Below are 25,251 nucleotides of genomic sequence, written 5' to 3' on the forward strand. Positions count from 1 at the left end.
ATTCAAACAAAGCATTCCGTACACAAAAAAACAAACAAGAAGGTGTGTTAAGGGAGATGTTTTTTTTGAATATAGTATTGTTTGCACCATCCGGTTTGCAAAGATATGCATCTGGATTTTTTTTCACGAAAAGCACACGTATTTGCTACCGTGCTCTCTAAAGAAATCGTTTCTGCTTCGCGAAAAAGAAAAAAGTCCCTTTTTTTCTTGCGTCTGAGAAGGAGTAATGAGACGCCATTTGCAAGGCGAGGCTGTTCGAAAATTGCCCGCTATTGATTTTTATTGACTCAACATGGCGGAAGAAAGTGGCGTTTTGCCAATGGACGTGGTGGTGTTGTCAGGTTAAATGCAATAGAATATTGTTTAAGTGATGGTTTTAGCTGTTTTGCTCGAAACTATTCGTTATGTTGTTCCAATTTACGGCCACAATGGCTGCCACGCTTGCTGCGGTGCTGTGCTCCGTGATGTACACGCGTTGGCGTTCGTCGTAGGTTTGCCGCAGGCCACCGAAACTTATGTTAAAAATATAATTTGATATATATATGTATCACAAAAAAGGAGCTTAGCAATTTGTTTTTTTTTATCACAATGCAGGAACATTTAATGATACACGGCTTACAGTTGCTGCATGTGTAACATTGTCAAATTGTTGACAATGAAGCAGCCAGAGCTTGAGCCTTAGTTCATGCATGTGAAACTCACTGGTTCGCACATCATATAATAATGAGGGAAACGCGACATTTGTGGGTGGGAAATCTTCCTGATAATGCCCGAGAGGAAAAAATTGTGGAGTTCTTTAAAAGGTAATTTATTTCTTTGATATTTCGGCTGTGATAGGTGTGAAAGTAAAATCTTTCTTTTATTGGACGTTGCAATAGATATGGAAGAATAGAAAAGGCAAAGATTCTTTCAAAGCGAGGTTCGGATGGTGACCTGCAAGCTGTTGTTGCGTTTGTTGATCTCCGAGCAGCAGAGAAAGCTCACAATGCAGTAAATACCATAGGCGACAAACAACTGCAAACCAATTACAGTGAACCTGCTGGTATATTACTCTTCAAATTTATGTATAGCTCTTGTTAACTTAGCTGACAAAAATTTTGCAGCAATGAGCACCTCTGGCAGACCTGACAGTTCACCATCGTCCAACATTAGACATGGTCAATCCATACATCGGGGACATTCTTCCCACCGTACTGACTCGAAGACAGCAGAAGGGTATGTCAATTGAAAGTGGAAACTATTTTAAATAATGCTTCCTACTATTGAACATAGTACCAGCTGGTATTGTTGAATATATAAAAAATGTCTGATGTTGAATAAGAACACTGTGCTCATCTGTGGAATTGTGATTTCACAGGGTATGTTTTGTGCATGGTGTTGCCATTTTAACTGTGGCCTCATGAACAAGCCCATTGGCTTTTACTTCGGGTAAGGTGGATTATCACTTTTGGATTTAGCAGCCAGTGCTCAGATGCAATCGATGGTTGGATTACTCAGCAATGTGGGATATATATTTTGTTGGCACTGGCAGTACAGCTACAAAAACTTTTTCTCGGCAAGTTGTTGGAACAAAAACTATTGCCTTCAAGCTACTTACCCCTGCCTACTAACCCACTCTGTGGAGTTAACACTTGGATTTACAAAGGGGATTTACAACTCTTGTACCGTTTGAGAGACTGCCGACTTATGATTTTTAACAATAAAGACTTGTTTCCTCACAATGCCATCTACTGAAGTGTAGTGAAGCATACATTTTCAGCACTGTTAAATAAAGTTAGCACAATTTACCTCGCGGCTTGTGAATTACTTATCACAGCGGCAAGGCAGTCCAGCCTCTAGCGCTAAACCACACTGGTTGGCACTTAATGGATTATTTAAACTGGATGTAACATGCCTTCATCGAAAAATTGTGTGCATTAATAAAGGTAGGTGATTTGGATTCATACTTATAGCTTAAAGCAGTATAATGGTCCACTAGTGTAAGCCAAGGAATGCATATACATGGCATGGTTCACAATAAGGAAAAATTTGGGGTTTGTTAAAATTTTCAATATTTGATCAACTCTGGTCGAATGCGTCTACTTGCAAGAAATATCTTTACTGGAAGCAGAAGTACAACATGTTTGCCAACTGTATTTCTTGGAGTTTGCTTTCATGTGGGGCAAAATATTGTAGCTGCATTTTTACATTGTATGTTAATGTAAAATGGAAATGTTTTAATTCATATGCAACAATTATATATGTTCTAAACCGTAAACAAACTGACAAAAAGGTTTTTGTACTTTTTAAGCTCTCATGCTTGTGTAATGTTTGCTTTTAGATGTGTTTTTTCAATAAAAGTGAAAACCAAATCATTTTTAGGCAGAAACAGCAAATGTTTTTTCTCATCCATATTTCACATGATTCCCTTTTTTCTGTGTTTTCCCTCTTTTTATTCTGTGACACGACAACAGTGAACACCTGTCAAAAATATTGTATTGCAGAAATCCCGCATTTTGTACACTGTCTGCCTAATTAGCTGCCTATGAACAGGTGGTCATGTTTAACAAGCAGCTTTACATTGTTCTGTCTGTGCTAATCCACCCAATATTGACAGCAGTGATGAATGTGCCTTTATATATTGGACAGGCACATTGGAGAACGTTCACATTCAGATCGCCGGCGCTCTCACCAGGGCAGCTCAGATTCAAGCCGTAATCCCGAATTGTCAGATTCAAAAAGTTCACAAAAAGGTGCCAAGGATTTGGCTGTTGAAGGTGGAAGCAAAAAGACTGAGAGGTTGTTAAAGTAATTGTAGTTTGTGTTTATTTTAGTATCACTGTATTATGTGAATCTTAATCATGATGCACCAGTCCAGTGCCATCGTGGGTGTTTTACAGTTCGTTTATGTTGTAGAAAACAGAAGATTGACTCAAAAACAAAGAAGAAGCAGAAAAAGACAGAAGACAATGGTAAATACCTGTACACAATGGTTTGCTAATTAGCCACACATAATCTTTCAAAAGACGTTTGGTATCTTTTGTTAGTTAGAACATAATTTAGTGATTCATTTAAAGCCAAAACACATTCACATTGTGATTTCTAGTCACTCCAAAGTCAACAAAACACAAGACTTCCAGGGGAAGATCGCCGACAATAAAGAAAAAGTCAAGTAAGGACAAACTTTAAAATGACAAAGTTTGATGTGATTATATGCTAGTAAATTACTTCTTCCACTGGAAGTAAGTTAACTTTCACAGAAAAATAAATGAGTCCAAAAAATTCAAATAAAATTAACACATGCCCTTTTAGGTTCATGTGCATAAACTGACGTGTTTTTATATTTTTAGCCAATCGAAAGCAAAGACGGCCAGGAAGCTCATCAGAAGAAGAACGAACAACTTCATCCAGTTATTCTAGTGGAACAACTGGACGAAGCACATCCAGTTCATCTGGTTCCACTTCTGCATCATCATCCAGATCAAATAGTTTAAACTCCTCCAGGTAAATCACCAGTAAACTATAAACATATACAAGATTGATCATAGAGAAAATATGCTTTCAGCCCACTGTCTACAGCTGCTGAAAGTGATTCTGAAGGTGGGCAGAAGCTGGTGACAATGATAATCAAAAAGTTGCCTGCAAGACCAAGTGGTAAGTTATGTGTGCAAAAAACATAGTTTACATTACTGCCCTGTGTAAGGTAATATTGATATATTTCGTAAGCTTCCAGGAAGTTGAATTATTTTATTTTTCCTAAAGTTGATTTCGTTAACAAAGTTACAAGTGCACACAACTGACCCTATATTTTTGCACAATCTTTGTTATATACATGTTGATGTCTTGATCAGGCCACTCTTACAAAACAATTCCTTGTAAAGTGCACTGTGGTGGTTGCATAATCAATATTGGCACATGTATTATGCACACCTAACCAACTGTGTTTTTGTCAGTTACCAATCTCCGTGAAGGAATATACCATGAGTTCAAGAAATGTGGAAAGGTGAAATCGGTTGTAATTCGTGGTGACAACAACAACAGACATGCGTTGGTTTTGTTCCGAAATTCTTCGGAGGCAAACAAGTCGGTTAATCACGCGAAAAGCAAACTGCTGTTCGGTGCCGCAATCGAAGCTGCTATTTATGAAGGAGAAGGTAAAAACCTATGAAATTTGCCATGGCTAAGATAAAATTATCAGTACTGAAACTAACCTATAGGCCAGGGGTGGCCAGACCTGCTTCATGCTCGAGCCGCATATAACAAAATCCAGTTTTAAAAGAGCCACAACACAAACACAATAAAAAATACGAATTTATTCACTCACAACGAAGTGTAGCTATTGATTGATGTTAGTGCTGCGTGGTGATACTGCGAGTCTCCACCTGGGCTGCAAGATGTTTGAAATTAGGCTGATATGATGTTAAAGCAGTTCGGAGAACGCATTGTTTCATAATGTGATCAAACTACTCGCCAAAACCGTGAAAATGCATGTCAATTCATCAGTGCTAATTCATTAAGAGCCGCAATCAAAGGCTCAAAGTGCCGCATGCGGCTCGAGAGCCGCAGTTTGGCCACCCCTGCTACAGGCCAATAAAAAAAAAATTTGAATTTCTGCCCCATTACGCTGAATTAGCCTCTCCAGATGGCAGATAAAATGTCACTTGGAATAAAATCTATGTTACTTTTATTTCAAGAAGGGCGATTCTTCTAAAATTACAATGCCTGGACCGCAGCAGTGTCTTTAGAAAAAGAGCAATTTTGCTTAATCAGCCACCCCACAATTCTGCACATTTATTTTGCTTTCATAAAACTGTAACCCCTGACATAGTTATTGCCCAAGGCAATCACTTTGCATCGTGAATAATAGTGAACCAATTAACGTTTTTACCAGGTTATATACGATGCACATCTGCTCTGTAAATCTACGTCGAAAATCGGGGTATGCGTTAGTTTTTGGAATTTAATTTCTGTATGCGCTCATATGCACATCTGCATTGTCTTCAGACGCACGGCGTTACAAAGCTTCCAATCTAAAATTAAACAGACAGCAGAGTATTTTTCTTGGTTTTTAATAAACAATGATCAAGCAGAAGCATCCCCCAATATAGTTGTAGTTATAAGTTGCTGTACCAATATAGAAATACACATATATCTGTTTATATAGCTCCAATGTTCTCGTTCTGTAACTCCACCATTTCATTACACGTTTTGCAATAAAGGCTTTAATGCTGCAAAACTCGCAGTTTAGTTGCAATGTTTTCTCAGCCATACAAAATGCTTTCGTTGCTGAAAAATAGACGGCTTGCTTAACCAACTCACGTTTACATTCAAAGCAACAGCACGTTTACACAAATTCCACGTATACGACGGAACAATTGCCAAACTCGTTTTCCCAATTCTTTCACCAAACTGCTCTTCTGGACTGAAGTGGTTGTTATTCGTGTCATTTAGGACATTGACCAACGTCCTTATTGTATCAGACTCCAGTGTAAAACAATTCTTTACCACAGTTTCTTGTATTGTTTAGTCAGCGGCAAAGAATTGCAAAAGTGTGGTGGAATTATTGACGAGTTTCATCCCAGGGCGTCAAGGACACTTTTTGTTGGCAATCTCGATAAAACTGTTGGCTACAGCGACATCCAGAACATTTTCGTTAGATTTGGTGAAATTGTGGTACGTCATGGCAACCTAATTAGTGTAATAATAGTTAGCGTTAAATTTTGCACCCAGCTGTCTGCAATTCCTAGAGAGCTGAGCTGGCTTGGTTTCTTAGCCAAATAGTTTCGTGTGTGTCGGTTACCGATCACGATTTTTTTTTATCTGTACAGGCCATAGAGATCAAACGACAGAACAACGTCCCTCAATATGCCTTCCTACAGTACACTGACATCGCAAGTGTGGTGAAAGCAATCCAGAAAATGGACGGCGAAAAATTGGGAAAGAATACTCTTAAGGTGGTTATAAAAGTATTTGTAAATAAAAAGCGTGCTTGTCACAATCTAAATTCGAAAGTAATTCATCCGTTCGTTCGCGGCGTCGTTCAAATATCTGTTTCGTTTCAGCTTGGTTTCGGGAAAACCGTCATCTCTTCTTGTGTTTGGGTCTCCGGCGTCACAGAGAGTTTCACCGAGCACTACCTTGCCAGCTGCTTTCAGAAGTAATTAACACAACTGTACAGTCATAATCCTGAGTATAAAGAATCTGGCCCGTATCCCTAAACAGTGACATGTGTATTTACAAGATGTTTTGGCAAAAAGTCACAAATCGTTAATGCGAAACCGAAATATTCGGGAACCTCGCTATACGACATGAAAACTTTACCCTATGCATATCACCCTTATTTTTTCAATTTCTTTGATCCGCATGTCAAGCTAACCTGATGTTATGTGCCGAAACCAAGTAGTCCGTATTAACGAAGAATGACTGACTTTCGTTATGAAAATCTCCCATTCTAAAGCAACGTCAAGCCTCCATAAAATTGCTTACTCACTGCTGGAGCACACAACAAACCCTTATTTGCGTTGCAGGCATGGACAAGTCGAGTACGTTGTGATCGATCGAAACCGGGGACAAGCCCTGGTTTTCTACTGCAAGTTCGAGCACGCCCAGCAAGCGCTGAGCAGTCTGAGGGGCAGGAAAATGAACGGAAGTCGCTTAAAACTTGACTACGCCAGTCACAAGTTGATTGAGCTGTTCCTTAGTGACATGCAAAACTCAGGTAGAATGGTTAAACGATTTCGTACAGTGGCTTTCCTACGCTAAGACTAACATGTATATGTGTGGTAAAATTGTTATTTAATTAAATTTCCACTAAATGCCTTACGGTGAACGCTTCACAATACGTATTTCGTTACCACGCAACTAATATTCAGGTCAGACGGCAACGACTTTCGACAGCATCCGCCACCTAATTCTATCAGCCCCCACAACCCCGTCAGCCCCAACCCCCGCTACGTCAACGTCCAGAAGCAGTTCTCGACCGAGCTCCGGTCACCCGTACATAGGAGCTCCAGACTCATACTACGATAGATATCCACACGCACCTCCTACATACGATCCATCCGCACCTTCGAGAAGCGACTGGAGATCACGGGAAGATTGGAACAGGGGCAGGCCTCCCTATCACAGCGTGTCGCCACGCGGCCGGCGTGCATTCGACGAGGACCGTCCCGAGCGGTCGGAATTGTACCATCGCGATGACGAGTGTTTCAGTGAAAGGGTGCCGAATTATGAGCCTGAGTACTCGGAATACAGACGCGAGCATGGGCGTGACTACCCGGCGGCGCCGTTGCCAAGGGGATACGCAGATGACTATCATCGTGGCATGAAACCGCGCGACCGAAGAGACCCGTTGTACCACTCGCGCCACAGCCCGAGCCGAATTATTAGACGAAGTCGGAGTAATTCGCCGAGGCCTGGAATACAAAGGAACAGAGGCAGAATAAGAGATTTCGACCCAAAACTAGAGCCGCGAATGCACGAGCACAGGGACATGCCTCCGAGAGGCAGAAGCCCTGTCAGGTCTCCTGGGTCGAGGGAAGACCGTGGTTCTGGATCAGACACTTATTCTAGAAAGTTCCGGGACCACAGATACGGTTCTCCGACCCATTACTACAACTCTCCACCGAAGAGGGGGCCTTCGCCGTACGGACGTCGTACCGATGAAAGGCGAGTCGAATTACGCGAGGGTAGAAGCCTTCCTGGCAGCCCTAGGTCTGGCGGCGTGCGTAGCAAAGTTGTACAGGACACCAGTTCCACTCAATGGCCCACCCCAAGCAGCAGATCATCGTCAAAGCCGTCAGACAGCGGTGAGACTTGGCCTGCTGAACGCACAGACTACGACCGTCGCAGTGAAACACCAACTCGCGATGAGAACTTAGATTCGATCGGGGAAATTATAATTAAACAACCTGCAGTGTCGTCCGTTATAACAAGGACCATAAAACAGGAGATAGGTCGGCAGAAGAGCATCGACGCAACGTCGACCAAAACAGATTTCTCGAACAAGTCCAGCTCTAGGGCTTCGAGCACTCATTCCGACAGAGAAGTCGAATCCAAGCAGAAAGTGAAGTTGGAGTCGGTTGTATCGGAAAGGCCGTCCTCATCATCGCGCAGTGCTCTTCTGCAGCGGGTCCACTCACAGTCGCCACCTGTGGACGCAGGTTCGAGCAAATCAACACGACAACCTCACAAGGAGAAAGGTAAGAAGTCCCAACACGAAGAGAAGAGAAAGGGCAAGACCTCGCATCGTGATAACGTCCAGATAAGCGGGAGTGACAGCGAGAGCAGTAGGAAGGACCAGAAGCAGAAACAGAAGACCGGCAAAGAATCCAGCAAACGACGCAGAGACTCCAGGGTAGCGGGCCCTAACCTCATAAAACGGGAATACTCCCCTACTGGTGATAGGGCCGGACTAAGGCCCAAAGATTCCGCACAAGCTAAGGAAGAAGTTGATAAAGTGGAAAACGAGCGCAAACATCGTAAGGATGATAAATACTCGGACGAGCGTTCGACCAGCGACAGGGATAGATCGAGTTCCACCAGCAAAAAACGGCGGCATTCGGAGGCCTATTGTTCCGGTAAGTTAGCTCGTAATATTTCTTGTACCAACGATTTTATATGTGTTCTTGCTTGGCATGCATTGCTGTTGGTGGTTATTGGCAAAGTCGGTGACGTTTTGGTTGAATTAACAGCGCTACTAGTGTAACTATAAGCAAGGCTGCTTTTTGATGTTATTAGTAATTACGCTAGTGTTTTCCAACTTCAAAATATTGACCTGATTTTCGAGAAGAATTTACTTACATATGACCACACTTGGTTACTTTGGCCACGCAATAAATGCTCAAACAACGATTTTTACAGCATATTTTCGTACAAGAGTCAAACATAAACTAAGCATACGAACCCAAAATAAACTAACGCATTCTATTGTTTTTAGACAACGAAGATCGGAATTCCCCGAAAGACAGAGAACGGCATTCACCCGTTGACCGACATCACACCGCCCACCCCCGTGAAGACGACGAGCATGCAAAACCAATAAAACGTGTTCGAAAAAGTAGCACAAAACACGAGGCTCCCATGTCTATCGCAAGTCAAAGTTTCATGGACGAAGTAGCGGACGAGGAAGTTGTGGACTCGGGGCCCGAATCCAGGGAACCGCCAGCGCACTTTCGTCCGCGCTTGACGGTCAAGGAAGAGGTAGTGGAGGTAATGCCCGAAATGGAAGTTGTGGAAACGGAGGTTATTGAACATTCCGAACTCCCTGAGACTTGTACAGAGGTGATGGAAGATGAAATTGACCACGAATTAGTGGCTGAACCTACGCCTGAAGTTGAAAAAGCACCGGAGTCTGCTCCTGTTGCTGATCCTGTTACTGCATCAAACCTAACAGCCGGAAAGGTTGTCATGGCGCAACCTTTCGTTTCCAGTTACAATCCATATTCCTCCACCATTTCGTCAGCTGTGGCTCTTATGCCGGTGCAGATTTCAAAACGAAAACCCTCCACTGATGATACCAGTAACAAGGGTGGTGGTGGTGATACTGTTGAAGGAAAGGAACCGGCAAGCAACCTGACCCAGCTGGAAAAGGAGAAAATGCATTTGCAGCAACTGCTCTCCAAGTTGGATTCTGAGCAGAGGCTGGGGCTGGAAGAAGCGAGTGAAGTCGCTGACATCTACATAACTGGTATTGCACAGAAAATTAAATCACGAGTTAAAAAGGAAACCAAACCAACTTCTGATAAAACACCGAAAGATGAAGAAGAGTCGTCCAATACCAAAGTGGAGACGGAACAAGTAAATCCCGAGACAGAATCAGCTGCAAAACAAGAACCTTCGAATCCTGTGGAGTTTCCCACCGAACAAACCATCATCGAGGAAGTTGTGGCAGATGAAGTCGTCACAGAAGTGATCGAGGATGAAGTGGAAGTTGAAATGATCCCAGAAGTGGCGGAAACCATTCCTGCCGTCGTGGAACAAGAAAAACCAGTTGAAGACGTGGATTTGACGAAGAGCTTTCGGAAGCAGATGGAGGCAAAGAGGTTGAAGGAGCAAAAACGAAGGGAGAAGGAGCAAAAGTCGTTGCTAAAGAAACAACGCAAAGAGCGTGAGCGACAAAAAGAGTTTGTTGAGAAGATGAGGCCAAAGAAGTTGGTCATCAGTGCTGTGGATGTTGAGGAAGAGGAGGAAGAAGTGGTTTTAACTAAATCCAGCAGTGCTCAGAACACTCCTATGTCCACTGCATCACCATCAGTTGAAAAAACCTGTGACAAAAAGGTAAATCCAAAGGAAACATCTATCGAAATAGAAGAAGTCGTCAGAGACGAAAGCTCAGAGATGATTGACTCCAGTGTTCCTGATAAAGTCGATACAGATGCAAAAATGTCTCTATCCGAACAGGATACTTCTGAAGTCCCACCAGAGAAAACTCCCGATGATGTCATATCGGAACAAAGTCGTAGTTCTAACCCGGATGTCGTCAGTAACAAAAAGGAAGACCAGAATTCCCCTTGTGCTTCATCAAAACCAATGGTTCCACCTAGTTCTGGTGATGCCACCAAACCATTGCCTGTTGTAGCTAAGCCATCGGGAAATACACCTTTGATGGCCCCACCCACAAACAAGACCCCGGTGACTGCATCTCCTTACACACCTAAGAGTGCATCTTCCCAAGGCAAATCGTCGCACACATCCCAGAAAAGCAGCTCATCGAATACCAACACGCCATCACCTTCCCAGGCCAAACGAAAACCACCTCAAGCACATCACCATGCCGACATCCACGGCCACGTGCGCAGGTGATTATTCAGTTGTAGGCCTTGAAATATCATCCATGTTTCCGTCCTTAATAAAAATATTTGTATTAAATACGTTGAGATCAAATTCAGTTAGTAAGTATGTAAATTCTATGTAAATTTTAAGATGCTTAAATGCTCATTGCCGAAAGTCAATACGTTCTTGCCCAGGTCAAGCTCTAGTGGGCACAGACCGGATAAACACGCACAGCGTCACCACTCTAGCAGCAAGTACCACCCGTCCGATCCCAAACGACGGAAGGTTGAACATCGCCCAAAACACCACGAACAAGAGCGAAAGCGCACCACGTTCAGTCCACCCAAAGCAGTTACAAACCTGACTGTTGCCCTGAATGTCAGCCCTTCGGAGGTATGATTTGGCTTGTTACTCTCTAGAAATAAAGTTCGGTGTACAGTGTTATGAACGGCAATGCGTTTCACTTCATACGAAAACTGCACGTTGTTATGATTATGTGACGCAAAACACGGAATGCTTTTTTTGGAAAAAAAACTTAACGGCTATATGGCAATAGGAGGTTCTAGTAGCCTTCAAGGCCCGTAAGGGGAAAAATGTGCCGGTGCCCTCGCAGCTATTGCAATGGAAATCATATGACGTTATCGGTGGAACATAGCCCAAGGCTTGGTAGCATTGGCCGATAACGTGTGTTATATAACGTTTGCATCTGCTATTGCAGTTTTAAAGTTTTAATTCCTTTCAATCTAACGTAACTCAAAAAAGTAATGTATCTTCATATAACACATCCTTAATAAACCGTTTATCTTTAAAACTTTAGCCCTTGGGTAAAAAGGAGCTGGAGATATTGAAGTCTGAGCTGGAATCGATGAGGAATCAGCTCTCGTTCGACATGTCCCCTGGATTCCTGTCTCCTTCTTCTGAGGACGATTCTGAAATTTCGCCCATGAGTCCCATCCTCAAGAGCCCAACTTCCGAGCGGTTTACGGGGATTGTGAGTTATTTATTAAAGTTAAACAAGTTCAATTTAGTTGCCACTGTTGCATTAACGCTAATGCTGATGATGTCGTAGAGGCGAAATACATATATATCCTGTAAACCAGATCTTGAGAGATTGTGCAATAATCTAGGTCAGTCCTAGTGATCACTTTATTAAACGTTAAAATTCGTTTTCACAGAAAAAAGCTTCAAGTTGAGTCATTTTTTGACCCTTCATGCATTGGGGATTTGAGTTTAAAAAATTATTCGTTGTTGGTATTTTAATACGTTTTGTATGCTAAGCTTGCTCGTTTGCGTACGAAATCGTTAAGGGATAAAACAAACGAACCCAGCATAAATTTCGTTTTATTCCAGGTCGATCCCTCATCGGAGGGCAAAAACCTCATGGTGTCTCCCTCCCAAAATCGGGCTCATCGCTTAAAACAACTCGGAAAAGTGAAGAAGAAAGTTCCGCTGGAAGATCTGACAGTCGTGACTGTGAAGGAGGAGGAGAAAATCAAGGAGATGAAACGGAAGTTGGAAGATCAGAGGCAGTTGGAGTTTCGGCACATGCGATTGTTCAGGTTTGCTTCTTTTGTTTTTGCATGTGGCCGTCGTTCTTATATCTATTAAACAGAATCGGAATCCAAGCGGTGTTTATGACAACAAAACAATTCCGAAATAACTTTACAATTGTGAAACTGATTTTTCGTAATAAATTCTGCGTTTATGAGAGTTTCCGTTACTGCCGTGTATACGTCCGTTTTTTACCCATTACTAAATTATGCGAATACTCAATATATGGACGAATTAGCATTCATTTCACTCACCGACCAATTTGTTCACCAAAAATATATTCCCAAACCCCCGATATTTTCATTCAGATCGAACATTTTCGAGCAAGATTTCGCCCGTCTGTCTCATCTTAAACAAGGCAACGAGCAAACAGCCCAAGAAGCCGCACCCAGACCTGTCCACAACGCCACCCTCTTCACCGGGCTGGTTGACATGGAATTAGACAACAAACCCCTCTTCAGTTCCTTCGTGGAGAAACTGATTCCCACTGACCCGACTTCCAACCTGAAAACTCGCCCCGCTTCCGATGATCGTAGTCAGGTGCCAAAAAACGTGGTTCCTCTCAGCAGTGATATTAGTATTCCGGCGCCTGTTGAGAGTGTGTGTGTGATTGCCGGAGAGACGACACTTGATGGCGCTGCAGCGCCGACAGACATGAAAGTTGACATGGCCGAACCTGAACCAGACTCAGTTAAAGCGGAAAAAGTGGACCTGGCTGAAAGTCGTGTCGCAGAAAAAATTAAGGAGTCTGAAGAGTTTGATTCCCGAACAAATCAGGATACTGAGGTCCCAGCAGTTGAGGCGTCACAAGAAGTTAACGTTGGGTCTGTTGTTTTGAAGAAAACTGGGAAAAATTTGTCAGAATCGGCAGTAGAAGAACAAGCTACTAAATCCACCAAACTTCCTGATACCCAACCAGTAGTTGAAGAACTTCAGTCGGAAATGGAGATTGGTCCCAGCCAAGAGGAAATACCGCTCTACAGTGAAGACGTACCGTCAGATTTGCAAGACGTCGTCACGGTTTCAGGTGTGGAAATAGGTGCGGATACTGAAATCGCGGCACCAGAATCCGTTGATAATACGCCAATAACACTACACTCTCCCATCCATACTGCGATTATCACCGGTGAAAGTCATCTCGTGGAGGAATCGGTGACTGCGTCGAAAGAGGAAGAAAAAGAACAGCCCAGTATTGAAGTGATGGACCAAACAGTGGATGTCGTGCAGGAGACGTTTGTTGGTGGAATAGTGGAAGAAGCAGTTGTGTCTGAAGTGCTGCCGGATGTGGATGACGATTACGGTGATTCGAGTCTCGTTATCGACGCTGGTGACGATGTGGAAACTCCGAAACTAATAGTTGAAGAAGAAACTGAGGATAGTATCCCAGCACTAGTGGAAGAATCCGTTGCGGCTACAGCACCCGACGTAACAAATGTGGAGTTGGAATCGTCACATGAGGCACCTGATACGATTACGAAAGGAGCTGATGTGACGCCAGTTCAACCTTCATTGGTATCAGAGCCAAAAAAGCTGCCGGAGGCTTCTGTTCAAGTTAAGAAGGAGCACAAGTCATCTTCTTCCGTTCACGATCACAAGGAAAAACGAAACAGTCCAGCTCCTGTCAAAAAGGAAAAATCGCACGGTCAGACGTCAGGTTCAAAACACTCCAGTAAGTCTGGTACCTCAAAAGATGACGTCAAAGTAAAGAAGAAAAAGGTCGAGAAGAGCGAAGAAAAGCGACCGACGGCTACTGAGAAGATGGAGTCTAAGGAAAAGAAAGTGAAAAAGTTACACAAGAAAATCTTCAAGGAGTCTACATCTACCAGTAGTTCCCCCCGACCGAGTCATGCCCCAGAGACAGCGGAAAAAATTTCAAAACCGGCCGATGCCGCTGAAAAGAAATCGGAAAAAATCAAAAAGGAGAAAAGCTTGCAAAAAAGCGAGAAGAAACACGTATCGGACAAGTCAAAGTCCGAAAGAGTTGCTTTTAAGGACAGAGACGCGCCTAAATCTCACAAGCAGGAAATGAAAAAGGAGCGGAAAGACAACGAAAAACTTGCGGGCAATCCCAAAGTCCAGAAGTCGCACGGAGACATGAAACACCAGAAATCCACCAGTCAGGAACGAGCTTCTAGTGATAGTAAGGCATCGAAAATGGCGAGCCAAGACAAGTCCGGCGCAAGTTCGACCGAATTAAAGTCGCATAAGTCTTCGTCTAGCCACAAATCGAGCGATTCCAAGCAGACTAAACATTCATCCGACGCAAGTAGTAAGTCTGAAAAGTCGGCATCGGGCGGTAAACCTTTACATAAGTCGAGTGGGGACAAAAAACTGAAACTGAAACATGCAGAAGACAAGAAAAAGCCTCCCAAACCATCCAAAGAAGGTAGTTCGGAGGCAAAATCGAGCAAAACAGACGAAAGCAAGTCCTCTCATAAGTCCAAGCCCCACTCCGCCGAACGACACAGCGACACAGCCAAGTCGGCTCTCAAGAAGGACAAACATAAGCACGACGTGAAAAAGGAAGCCACCTCGAGTCCATTCCGCGAAAAAGAGGAAAAAAAGAAACACTCGATAAAAGTAAAAAGTCAGAAGCAGTCGACGGTAACGGATCAACCAGTGAAAAAGAAACCCCGTCTGGAGGAGGTGACGAAACCATCTTCAAAGTTGTCCAAAACTTCTTTTTTTGATTTGTCAGACTCAGACGGTGCAATGAGTAGTCCGGCGAAAAAGCCTGAACCTTCGCATTCTTCTCACACAAAACATTCGAAACATTGGTCCTCGGACAGTGATTCAGATGAGGAAATTGCAACAACAAGAAAACCGGCAAAAATCGAAGTTCCCGAGACGAAAAAGTCAAAAGTTAGCAAGCTGCCCGAAGCAAAACCGAAACACCCGTACATTTCCAGTGACTCCGACTCGAGTGATAATTACGACAGTTTCATCTCCGCCATCAATAATTCAAGCGGCAGAAAACCGAAATGGGAAGAAAGGTCGGATATTTACTCTGCCAGCGACGAAGAATCGGATGAGGGCGACGTTAAACTTCCGGAAAAACCTGTCAAACCGGTAGCTGTGCAAAAAATCAGCAAATCCGAAAGACAAGCTGACTCCGACCATTCTGATAAGTCATCCCATCACAAGCAGAGCCCGATGACCCAGAAAGACTCGCCTTCTGTCCGTCATCACGACCAAAGCCGAGACAAGAGCAAGGAAAAACACAAGGTTGTGTCTGAGAAGACGAGCAAGAGCTCCATAAAAAGTGATAAAAAGAATAAACTGGAAAAGAAGATAAAGAAAGTCTCCAAGAAGCCTCCCCCCGAGCAAGAAGACGAGAAAACTGTTAAACACTCGAAGGAGAAAGTTAAAACTCCCCGTGCTGTTGATTCTGACGACGTGGAGGAAAAACCGAAGCACACCAAACAGAAAGTAAAAGACTCATCATTTTCCCCATCCCAACAAAAGAGCAAAACACTGGAGGAAAAGAAGCATGCGCCTGTTGCATACAAACTCAGCTCCTCATCTTCCTCAGGTGATTCCCTGGAGTATCCTCCACCGTCTCCTCCATCCTCGTTTCTCACAACGAAAACTATTAAGTCCGAAACTTCCTATAACCCAGACTACAGCGATCAGTTTTCCGCTACATCCTCTCAAAAGAAAGACCAACCTGGCACCGGCGTTACTTCCTCCGCTCCCAAATCCAAGTTTGATTCGAGCAGGATTTACTCCTCCAGCAGCTCCGACATGGACAGTGATTATTATCTGGAGCCGAAAATCTCAAGTTCTCGCGTCCACAACCTCAGCAAAGAGGAGAGACGGAATCTTTTAGGAACGGATTCCTCTGAAACAGAAGAAGAATTTGAGCGGATCAAAGGTGCGCCGGTGGTCCAGGAAATAGAAGAGAAAGTAGACATCAAACCGAAACATCACGCATCGGAAACAGTCTCCGGGAAGCATTCCGAGCAAGATGCAGTGAAGCAAAAAAAGAAACTGTCGTCTAAGTCGTCCTCTCTCGATCACAAGCCTTCCTCCAAGAAGCAGCATGACCAAAAAAGCAAACCTTCTTCAGAGAAGGCTGTGAGCAAGTACAGCGACGTGAAATCGGAGAAAAAGAAGGAGAAATCCAAGGTTGATGTGGAAATCAAAAAAGAGACTGGCGACAAACCGAAACACAGCAAAGCAACGGAACACCACAAAAAACACAAACATCCATCGAAGGTCGTCGATGAGAGACCAACCTCAAAGCATGAAGAGAAAAGTCGAGAGAGCAGCAAGAAACCGTCAACAAAACCACATACCAAGCATGAAAAATCTATAAAAACAGAAAAGCTCGACAGTAGCAAATCACATGAGTCCCATACCAAGCCTGAAAAACCGTTAAAACCAGACAAACCTGACAGCATGAGATCTATAAAAACAGAAAAGCCCGACAGTAGCAAATCGCATGAGTCGCACACTAAGCGCCACGAAGGTGTTAGCAAAACATCCAAGCATGTTGGTGAGAAAGCAAAACGCAAGGGTGAACACCACAAGCTGAAGCCAAAGTCGTCCAAATCTCATGACTCAGTCACATCTGATGAAAAACGACTGACTTTTAAAGATGAACACGGCCACAAATCGTCGAGTAAGCCAACATCGGAGTTGCAGTCGCAGGATAAACTGCATTCGAAGGACAAGAAAAGTCACTCAAAACTGACAGAGCAAAAACTGAAGAAGCATGGTGATGGTAAACATCAAGAAGCGGCGATCGAAAAGGTCAAAGTCGAGAAAAAACAAATTTCTTCTGATAAAACGCAGCACCCCGAACCTACGAAGCAACAGTTTTTGGAAGAAACACCAGAAGTGAAAAATAGAGAAGAGGAAGTTGAGTCCGATTCCTCCATGCCAGGAAGCAGCTTCTTCGAGAGCTCCGACATTGAAAATCGAGCAAAACTCCAGCAAGCTGACACACCCAATCTCCCTTATGTGCAAGACAAAACTACAGACAGTCGTGAGAAATCATTTTCGCCGAAAACTCACAGTTCGCCCTTGCAAACCCCAACCCAATCCAAGTCCATATTTTCGCCTTCGCAGTCCTTTGAAGTCGAGGATCGGTTTTCTGACCAAGAGGCAAAAAGCTCTTCAAGCGGCACGAACGACGGCAAACACGAGACAAGGGGAAGCACCTCACGCAAGTCGTCAACTTCATCAACAAAGTCGCGAGAAGCCAGGAAAGACTCGTCGGATCGAAATCGTTCCAAAAGCCGTGAGCTCTCGCCCTCTGAAAGCAGAAAACTCGCTATGTCGGCGCTGGAACGCTGCCAAATGCAACACGAGCGCAAGCGAAAGGACCTGGAACGCATGAAAAACTTGAGCAGGCAACGGGACGAGGAGGCTGTGAGGTCCATAATGGGGGAAGACGACAATGAAGACATTGTGTCGTCATCGAGCGACGCCGACTACAGGCCAGCCAGAGTTACCAAGTCATTTTCGGACAACGAACCTTCAACCGAAGTCCCTTACTACCAGCAGCCGGTTGTTCCCAAAGAGGAGACGCAATCCCTGCCAGGGGATCTCACACCGGAGGCAAGTATCTCGACAGAGAAATCCGACAGTGACTTGGGAAAATCCTCTGATATCGAACCGAGGAGCAAAGCAGAGGAGAACGAACTAGCGGCTGCCATCAGTTCAATCGAGGGCTTTTTCGACGACTTTAACAAAAACAAGCAAGACGACGACATGGGTTCAAGTTATCCTCCGTATGAGGAGACGACCAAACCAGAAACCCCCAAAACGGTCATGCCACCAGAACCGTACGAAGACAGCGGGAGCCTGGAAGCTGCAACAGCCGCGTCTGCTCTGCTCTCCGCTACTACGTACCCCGCTCAAGACAGTTTGTCAACTTACAAACCAACCGTCTCCCCTAAAAAATATGATCCTACCCCGCCGCCGGTTGAGCAGATTTCGTTGCCAAGCAGAAGATCGCCGGAAACTTCTTTTGTGGAGCGCCCTCCTCCAAGCAGAGCTGCGTCTAGGTCGCGTAGCAACGAGCGAACAGCTGAAACAGTACCGTCGATTGAACCCAGGCCGTCGTATGAGGTAGCAAGGCATTATAATATCCCAAACGAATGTGATTTTAATAAATACATGGTTTTTAGGAACGTGAATCGCCGTTACGGGCGCCATCTCCGGAGTCCAAAACTATAACTCGGAAGCAAATTCCTGTTCAACAGCCCAGTTCTCGCAAACCCAAGCCCCTTATTACCAGCCCAGTAACAACGGTAAGGATTGTAACCTTTTTTATTACTTGTAACAGCAGATTTCTCCATGTTTGTGTTTAATCTTTCAGCCTAATTATGACGCAAGTCAACTCGCACAGACGCCCGAAAGACCTGGCGCGCTTACTACCGAAAAATGTCAACCAGCTGCGCAGAGCGTGCCAGAAAACCGACCGTTTGTTCCACTTTCCACGTCGAAACCAAGTAGGACTGCACATTCACAAAAAAAACTCTTGTTGCACTGATATAGTGGCTGATGTTTTTTTTTAATGTAAATGTTTGGAAAACTCGTAATCCATATGATATCTTACTATGTTATTTTACCTTTGCAGTACAACCAGAACCGACGGTCAAGGAAACGAAACATTCCCCACAGATAGGGGTCCATGCCGAGTTACCCCAGGCCCTGCCGCTGCCAACCCACCGGCCCGCCAAAGACGGCCTCACAGTCGCGACGCCTGAACGGAAGCCAGCAGGTTTCGGTCATGTGCATGCTATCGCTTCGATGAAACAGCCCGTTGGTGCGGTTGGGGCTAAAACTAACATTCCGTCCCCTTTTGTGGTGCATCCCCATAGTGCTGGGCCTAGGGGCGAACCCTGTGCCCCCTACGGCCTTCCAGGACCCCAGATTTCACCACAGAAGCACGTTTCAAACCCTTCCCAGCATGCCCCCTTTGCGTACCCCAAAAGTTCCCCACAGGCATCACCCACTTTTAAGTTCCCATCAACGTCACACGTGACCCCTTTGGGGGTGGTGCAGTCGCCCCAACACCACCCCCAGGGTGCTGCCCATGTTATTTCTCCGACAACTTTTGTTTCGCCACAGCCAAGTAACAAAGCATTTGCAACCTCTCACCAGCATGCGGCATTTACTCTTCACCAAGGTAACTATGCGCTTACTTTTCCTAATTTCCGTTCTTCCCAAGGCTGCCAAAATAAAAGCCAATTTTTACGGGAATTATTGGCGACATCTTCCTCAATTTAGTGTAGGTTTGTCACTGTCCACACAACTTGAAACGTTTACGCTAAAGTATTCCCTCGTCTTGCTCGATAACAGGGTGTGTAATTAGACCCACTGTAAGCATCTAGTGCATGTCTCGGTTGGTACTAACTTATTTATATACGTGTTCTGCTTAGTGGTTCCCAACGTTTGTGATCAGTGGCCCAAATATTTTTATCACAAGCGATTTCTTTTGAGTTTGTAAACGTAACACAGCAGGAAAAACACTTCGCAGTATCTTTTCCAATATCAGAAAAAATTGGAAAAATATTAAACAACTATTTTCTTTATAAAAACAACAAGGCTTATATGTGCGAGCTGCAGACAGGTGTACATATTGTTTCGGATTAGTGTAGCTGTTAAGACCTCACAAGTCGAAACAGTGCGTACACCTGTCTGCAGCTCTCCACAAGGCTTATTATTTTACAAAATAATATAATCCGTTTAAATAGCTCATTAGTCCGTTAAAAATGTCTACGTTGCGCATTATTGGACCATGGCCCACAGTTTGGGAACCTCAGAACTTAAACCAACCAACCATTTTTTGACCGGGAACTGTTTTTTCAGCCAACCCAACACCTGAACCAACTCCCCCCCCAATACCGACACCGTCGCCCACTGCAGTCCCGCAAAGCCACCATTCACCTGTGATGCATGGCAGACCACCCCCTGTTTCCCCAAACCAGGTTTCCCCTAAGCTACCGACCAATCTGCCATCGCCGACAGTCAGGCATTCGCAGCCAATGCATCCACTGCAAGCGAAACCAGAACCATTTCCCTCACCTCATCAGAATGTCCAGGTAACGTCATTTCCTGCATTTTTTCTGGCACATCCCAAAGATTGTCCTGCTTTTGTTATTTAGTCTCACGTGATCCCTTTGATTTGTTTAATGATTCGGTTAAAGTAACTCGACGTTTTGTGTTTACATGTGCTTGTGTTGATATCGCCATATGAACACTAGTTTCCAAATACAGTAGACTTCTGTTGGTCCGGATAGTAGCGTAATTCAAGTTAAATTGCAAAAAGCTTATGATAACACTGATTTCACCAAAATTTGTTTCATCTCGTAATTCGGATTTAGGTGGATTTTTTTTAATTCCACTGTGTATTTGTACTCTAAATCACTTTGCAGTTACATGTTTATACGTAAATGCTTGCTGTAATGTACCATTTGTACTGCGCGTGTGACGTGACAATCAGTTTTTATGTCCAGACATCCCAGTGCCCATGTCAGGAGTATTATGAAATCGTAGTTATTATTTTTTATAATATTTTTAAATATATATATTTTTTATTATAACTGAAACCACATTTTAAATGTTATTAAATTCCTTACAGGTGCCAGGTTCCACTCCAACTTCAATATATTCCCCACCCGCAGCGAGCAGACATCACATGCGCACTCCAACAAGTGCACCAACTGCACCAGCTGCACCAACCGCACCAGTTCACAAACCACCAGGTATAAATTTTGATTTCCTTAGCATTATTTCATAACGTTGACTTCAATCAGTTGCATTAACTAAAACCGAGCGTTTGGCGTTGTTATAGAAACCCCGCCTGAACCGATAAGGCAAGCACCACCTCAAACCATCCACACCAGCCAACCATCGCCGCGACCAACAGGTTCCCAGTCGTTGCCATACCCCCCACCACCAGCATCTGCACAGCAATACATGATGCCTTTCCAAGGCGTAAGTATTCCTATTTTGAATTGATTAAAAATAATAAAAACAAGCTGGTTAAAGAAACGTTTTAACCAATTAGAGGTGCAGCAGGTTGCGATTTTTGTCACAAATCCTATCACGCTGGCCTGTTAAAATAAAACCTGACTGTTTTTCTTTCTCATATTAGTTACCCGGTCAGTCACAGCGTCTGCCTCCGCACTGTGTTGGCGTGGAACCCCCGTCCGCCGCCTCCACTGCTGCGCCAGGCAAGGTTGAAGCAAAGCACGGTCAGCAAATGCAAATTCCCGGCCACTACCTTTACCAGCCTGGTGCAGGTGAGCCTTTTGTATATCAGGCAGACTTGCTGTTAGTTTTTGGCAAACTAAGTTTGCTTACTCTTATGTTTTCAGGTTTCGTTTACCCAAACTTCCCCATCGGTCCCGGCGTGTCCTTCCCACGTTCATTTGGACTTCTTCCAGGAATGTCGTTGCCCATTGGGTTTCCCCCACAACCTTCCAGGCCCCAGAGCACTGGGGAACCCCCCCGCCATTTTGCCCAAACTCATTCGCATCTGGGCCAACCTCAGCCCCCAGTCACCCAACCGGCCCATACTGAAAAGTCGGTGCCGCAGACTCCAGTGAACAAAGGGCGTGCGACGCCGGGCACCCCCAAGCCGCCGACACCGCGGTCTCCGCACGTGCTGTCCACTCCGCCTGCTCAGACTGTCCCCCCACAGCAGATACCCTACAGCGCCGGGAGAACGCAAGACCCCAGGCCAGCGGCGCCGGAACCTTCCCCAAGGGCCGCGAGTGGATCTCAGCAGGATGCCTCGGCAATGGTGGCAAAACACTTTCTATTGTCCGGTGAGTTGCTAGGCAATAAGCGTTAAAATTAAGAAAGGAGCCGGTAACGTTTGTTAACACATTTTATGTGTTTAGGTTTTCCTTCTTCACCACACAGGCATCAAGCAGCTTCTGCCTTTCCGCCGAGACCAGGAATACCAGGTGTGTGTTTTGTTTTAATTTCACGAAAATATTTGAATCCACTCTTAGAAACTTTTTGTGACATCCAATCGTGTCATAATTTCTTTTTAATACAATTTAGTTTTTTTAATTTAATAATCAACCATCACGCATTTTGTGATCTTTATTGTTGCGCATACATAACAGGTTTCACGCCACAAGTGTATCGACCAGAGATGGGCACCCCTCCCTTTTCGCACCACTTACCTGCGCACCAGCCGACGACCAGTCAACCAAGAATGGCAACCAGTGGCCATTTCTATCCGCCACCAGACCAGCACCTCGTATCTGCATCCGCACTACCCCCTGCCTGGAAACAGGAGAAACATGAACCATCGCGACCAACCAAGCAACCAACGGACCATCCTGCAATGTACCATTCTACGGTGCTAATGCGGAATGCACCTGAGGCACCTCACCAACATCAACAGCAGCCTCGATTGCACCAACTTGCGCACCATTCGCAACAACAACCACCTCGCCATCATGAACCAACGCACCAGACACCACCACCATCTCAGCAACCACACAGTCAAGCACCGCGCCTGCACGTACAACCTCAACCGACGGTGTACCATCCACCAACCCAACCATATCAACCGCGATACCAGCTGCAACCAACCGAAAAGCCACAACCACAACAATCGCCGTACCAACCGCCGCACACAACGCCACCACCCTTAAATCAAGTTGCTCGTCGTGCACCAAGTCCTGCACCGAAGCAGGGCGAAGAAGCCCAAACATCTTTGGAAAATATTTTCTCGGTACGTTTAAGCCAAGTTCTCTGCAGATGATAATTGTTAGTATTTTTGAAGATTAGTAAAAAAATGTGTTTTGTTTTTAAATCAAGTACCCAGACGGTAAAGACGGTTAACGTCGTTGCAAATTGGGTATTTTTTCTAAAACATTACTTCGTTAACACCTAAACGGGACTGATTGGGGTAATGTACAGTATATTGAAACAGTTTTTTCTGTGCAGCGTTACCCGGTCATATGGCAAGGCAAGGTCGCCCTAAAAACAGAATTTGCTGCGGTTCACCTTCATTTCGTGTGTGGTAACGTGGACTTGGCCGAAACCGGTCTACCCAAAACGGTGGAGGACAAAAGCGGGTTGTACGTTCTTAGGATTGTGCGGAGAATGCGACTCTACCCTGCGCAACTGGAAAGTCTCCACTCGAGAATGGGCGTAAGTTTAACACGTTTATTTTTGTGCAAAAAGAGCCATAATATTTATTGAGATCTACAAACGTAGTTTAAAATCTAGCCCAGTGCCACAATTATCAGCTGCACTGATGAGACCGTTTAGGCCGAAACAGTGTGTACACCTGTCTACAGCTCTCAACAATTCATTTTTATCTCATATGTTCACAGTGCCTTCAGTTTTTTCACAGTGCCTTCAGAAATTTCCATACTTTGTGCTCTGCTGTCCATATTTCTCTTATTGAATCGTGGAAAGCTGTATTTGCGCCTTATTATTTTTAAACTATTTATTGGCAACCTTGACAATGTAAATACGCTTTAATCGGATTCAATGCATTTCACCACCAAATACAAGTGTATATATGTTCCGTAAGTTCAACTAAAAATCAATTTACATTCATAGTCGGAGAAGGACTTCTGCATGCTTCTAGCGCTACCTTGCGGGCGAGACAATGAGGACATCGTGCGACAGACAAGTCAGCTTGGCACAAGTTTCATCAAATATATGAAGGATAGAGAAGTTGCCAGTATCGCAGAGAGCAGGACGGCCACGGGGCAAGAGGTGTGCATGCTTTTGTAAATTTGTGATGAGTTTTATTATGTGCCGATATCAGGACATATATTTGTTATATATTCGCCACTGAAACTATAAAAGTCAAAAAGCAGTTAAACAGATGGATAATTAACTTGTATGTTGGTAGGTAGATTTATAACGAATGCAGACATAACCATGAAGTATAAAGACTCCAAAACGTGACCAACACGATTTTAATTAAAGCTCCAAGGTATAGTAACTAAACTATTTGTACACAGCTCATCCTCCACATATTTCCCCCGTGTCACTTCACGAATGGCCACCTTCAACGTAGAGCTCCCGATCTTCTTTCAAGCGTTGGCGACATTGAGCATCTTCTTATCGTCATCGCACCTTCCGCGTGACGTCATCATCTACGCAGCCTGTTCCATTTTTTCGCGGCTGCCGTGGCCACGCAAGTCGTCACCATTTCAATATTGTGGAGTTGTTGTTTGGCTATAACCTGCGCACAGTGCGCTTATATGCTGTGCGAGTGCGCTGCTCTTTTGGTCGTAAGTCTTAACCGGACGGTTGAAGAAACCACTGTGTTACGGTGCTTTTCCGTCTCACGCTTACCTCCCTATTTACGTTCATGGACATGTGACCAACATCTACGCTGTTGTAATTCGTTGCGTATCACAAATTTTGTGTTTTCCCCGTGTACGCTTTTCCGGTTGCGCACCAATCTCGTCTCTTAAACTGGGACGTAATTTTTAAGGAAGGTGTTCGAATCTTGTCTTTGTTACAATAAATCACGTTTGTTGCGTGTGATTTGTTACATGGTCTATCATGTTATTACGTCAGCAGGAATCTTTCAGGCTAGATGTCGGTACGTTTATTGAGAGCAACAGTAAAACTACTGCAAGTTTTATGTTGTGAAATGGTGAAAACAGACAAATATTCCACATTTACATTTCTTTGTCAGCTAGTCAAATAATACGCGTACGCCAACAGAAGCTCCTTCTCTGTTTACAACCCTAAACCCAGTTTTATGATATTTTGAGCAACATTATTTTTTTGTTAGCAAAATCTTACACGATTGAATAAATTTACGTCATTACAATAGGAATCAATGAAAAGTAAATGAGACCTCAGAATACCGTATTTTACGGACCATAAAGCGCACCCGATTATAAGGCGCACTGTCAATAAATTGCTTTGATTAGTTTTTTGTTCATACATAAGGCGCACCGGGCTATAGAACGCAACGTATTTCAAGGAGTATGG

At 44.2% G+C, this 25,251-nt stretch overlaps 1 protein-coding gene across 2 annotated transcripts; it reads left to right on the plus strand.

The window, feature by feature from the left end:
* Nucleotides 1-604: 604 nt before the first annotated feature.
* Nucleotides 605-24,794, plus strand: LOC145901852 (uncharacterized). Of its 2 annotated transcripts, none has more exons than XM_082989657.1 (32): nt 605-803; nt 879-1,042; nt 1,104-1,215; nt 2,629-2,778; nt 2,896-2,951; nt 3,086-3,151; nt 3,330-3,483; nt 3,545-3,633; nt 3,933-4,133; nt 5,507-5,652; nt 5,808-5,933; nt 6,042-6,136; nt 6,507-6,697; nt 6,852-8,558; nt 8,918-10,778; nt 10,947-11,145; nt 11,570-11,743; nt 12,103-12,311; nt 12,612-18,381; nt 18,441-18,563; nt 18,632-18,764; nt 18,893-19,444; nt 20,128-20,360; nt 20,900-21,023; nt 21,113-21,255; nt 21,416-21,563; nt 21,639-22,091; nt 22,167-22,232; nt 22,398-23,014; nt 23,230-23,436; nt 23,854-24,012; nt 24,264-24,794. In XM_082989657.1, the coding sequence occupies exons 1-32, from the start codon at nt 724-726 to the stop codon at nt 24,387-24,389; spliced, it is 14,634 nt and encodes a 4,877-aa protein (XP_082845783.1). In that variant the 5' UTR covers nt 605-723; the 3' UTR covers nt 24,390-24,794. The 2 variants fall into 2 exon arrangements, with proteins under 2 accessions (XP_082845783.1, XP_082845784.1); XM_082989658.1 differs by having other exon boundaries at nt 18,893-19,036.
* The last annotated feature ends 457 nt before the right edge of the window (nt 24,795-25,251 follow it).

The sequence above is a fragment of the Ascidia mentula genome, chromosome 5 (assembly GCF_947561715.1).
Source record: "Ascidia mentula chromosome 5, kaAscMent1.1, whole genome shotgun sequence".
Lineage (NCBI taxonomy): Eukaryota > Metazoa > Chordata > Ascidiacea > Phlebobranchia > Ascidiidae > Ascidia > Ascidia mentula.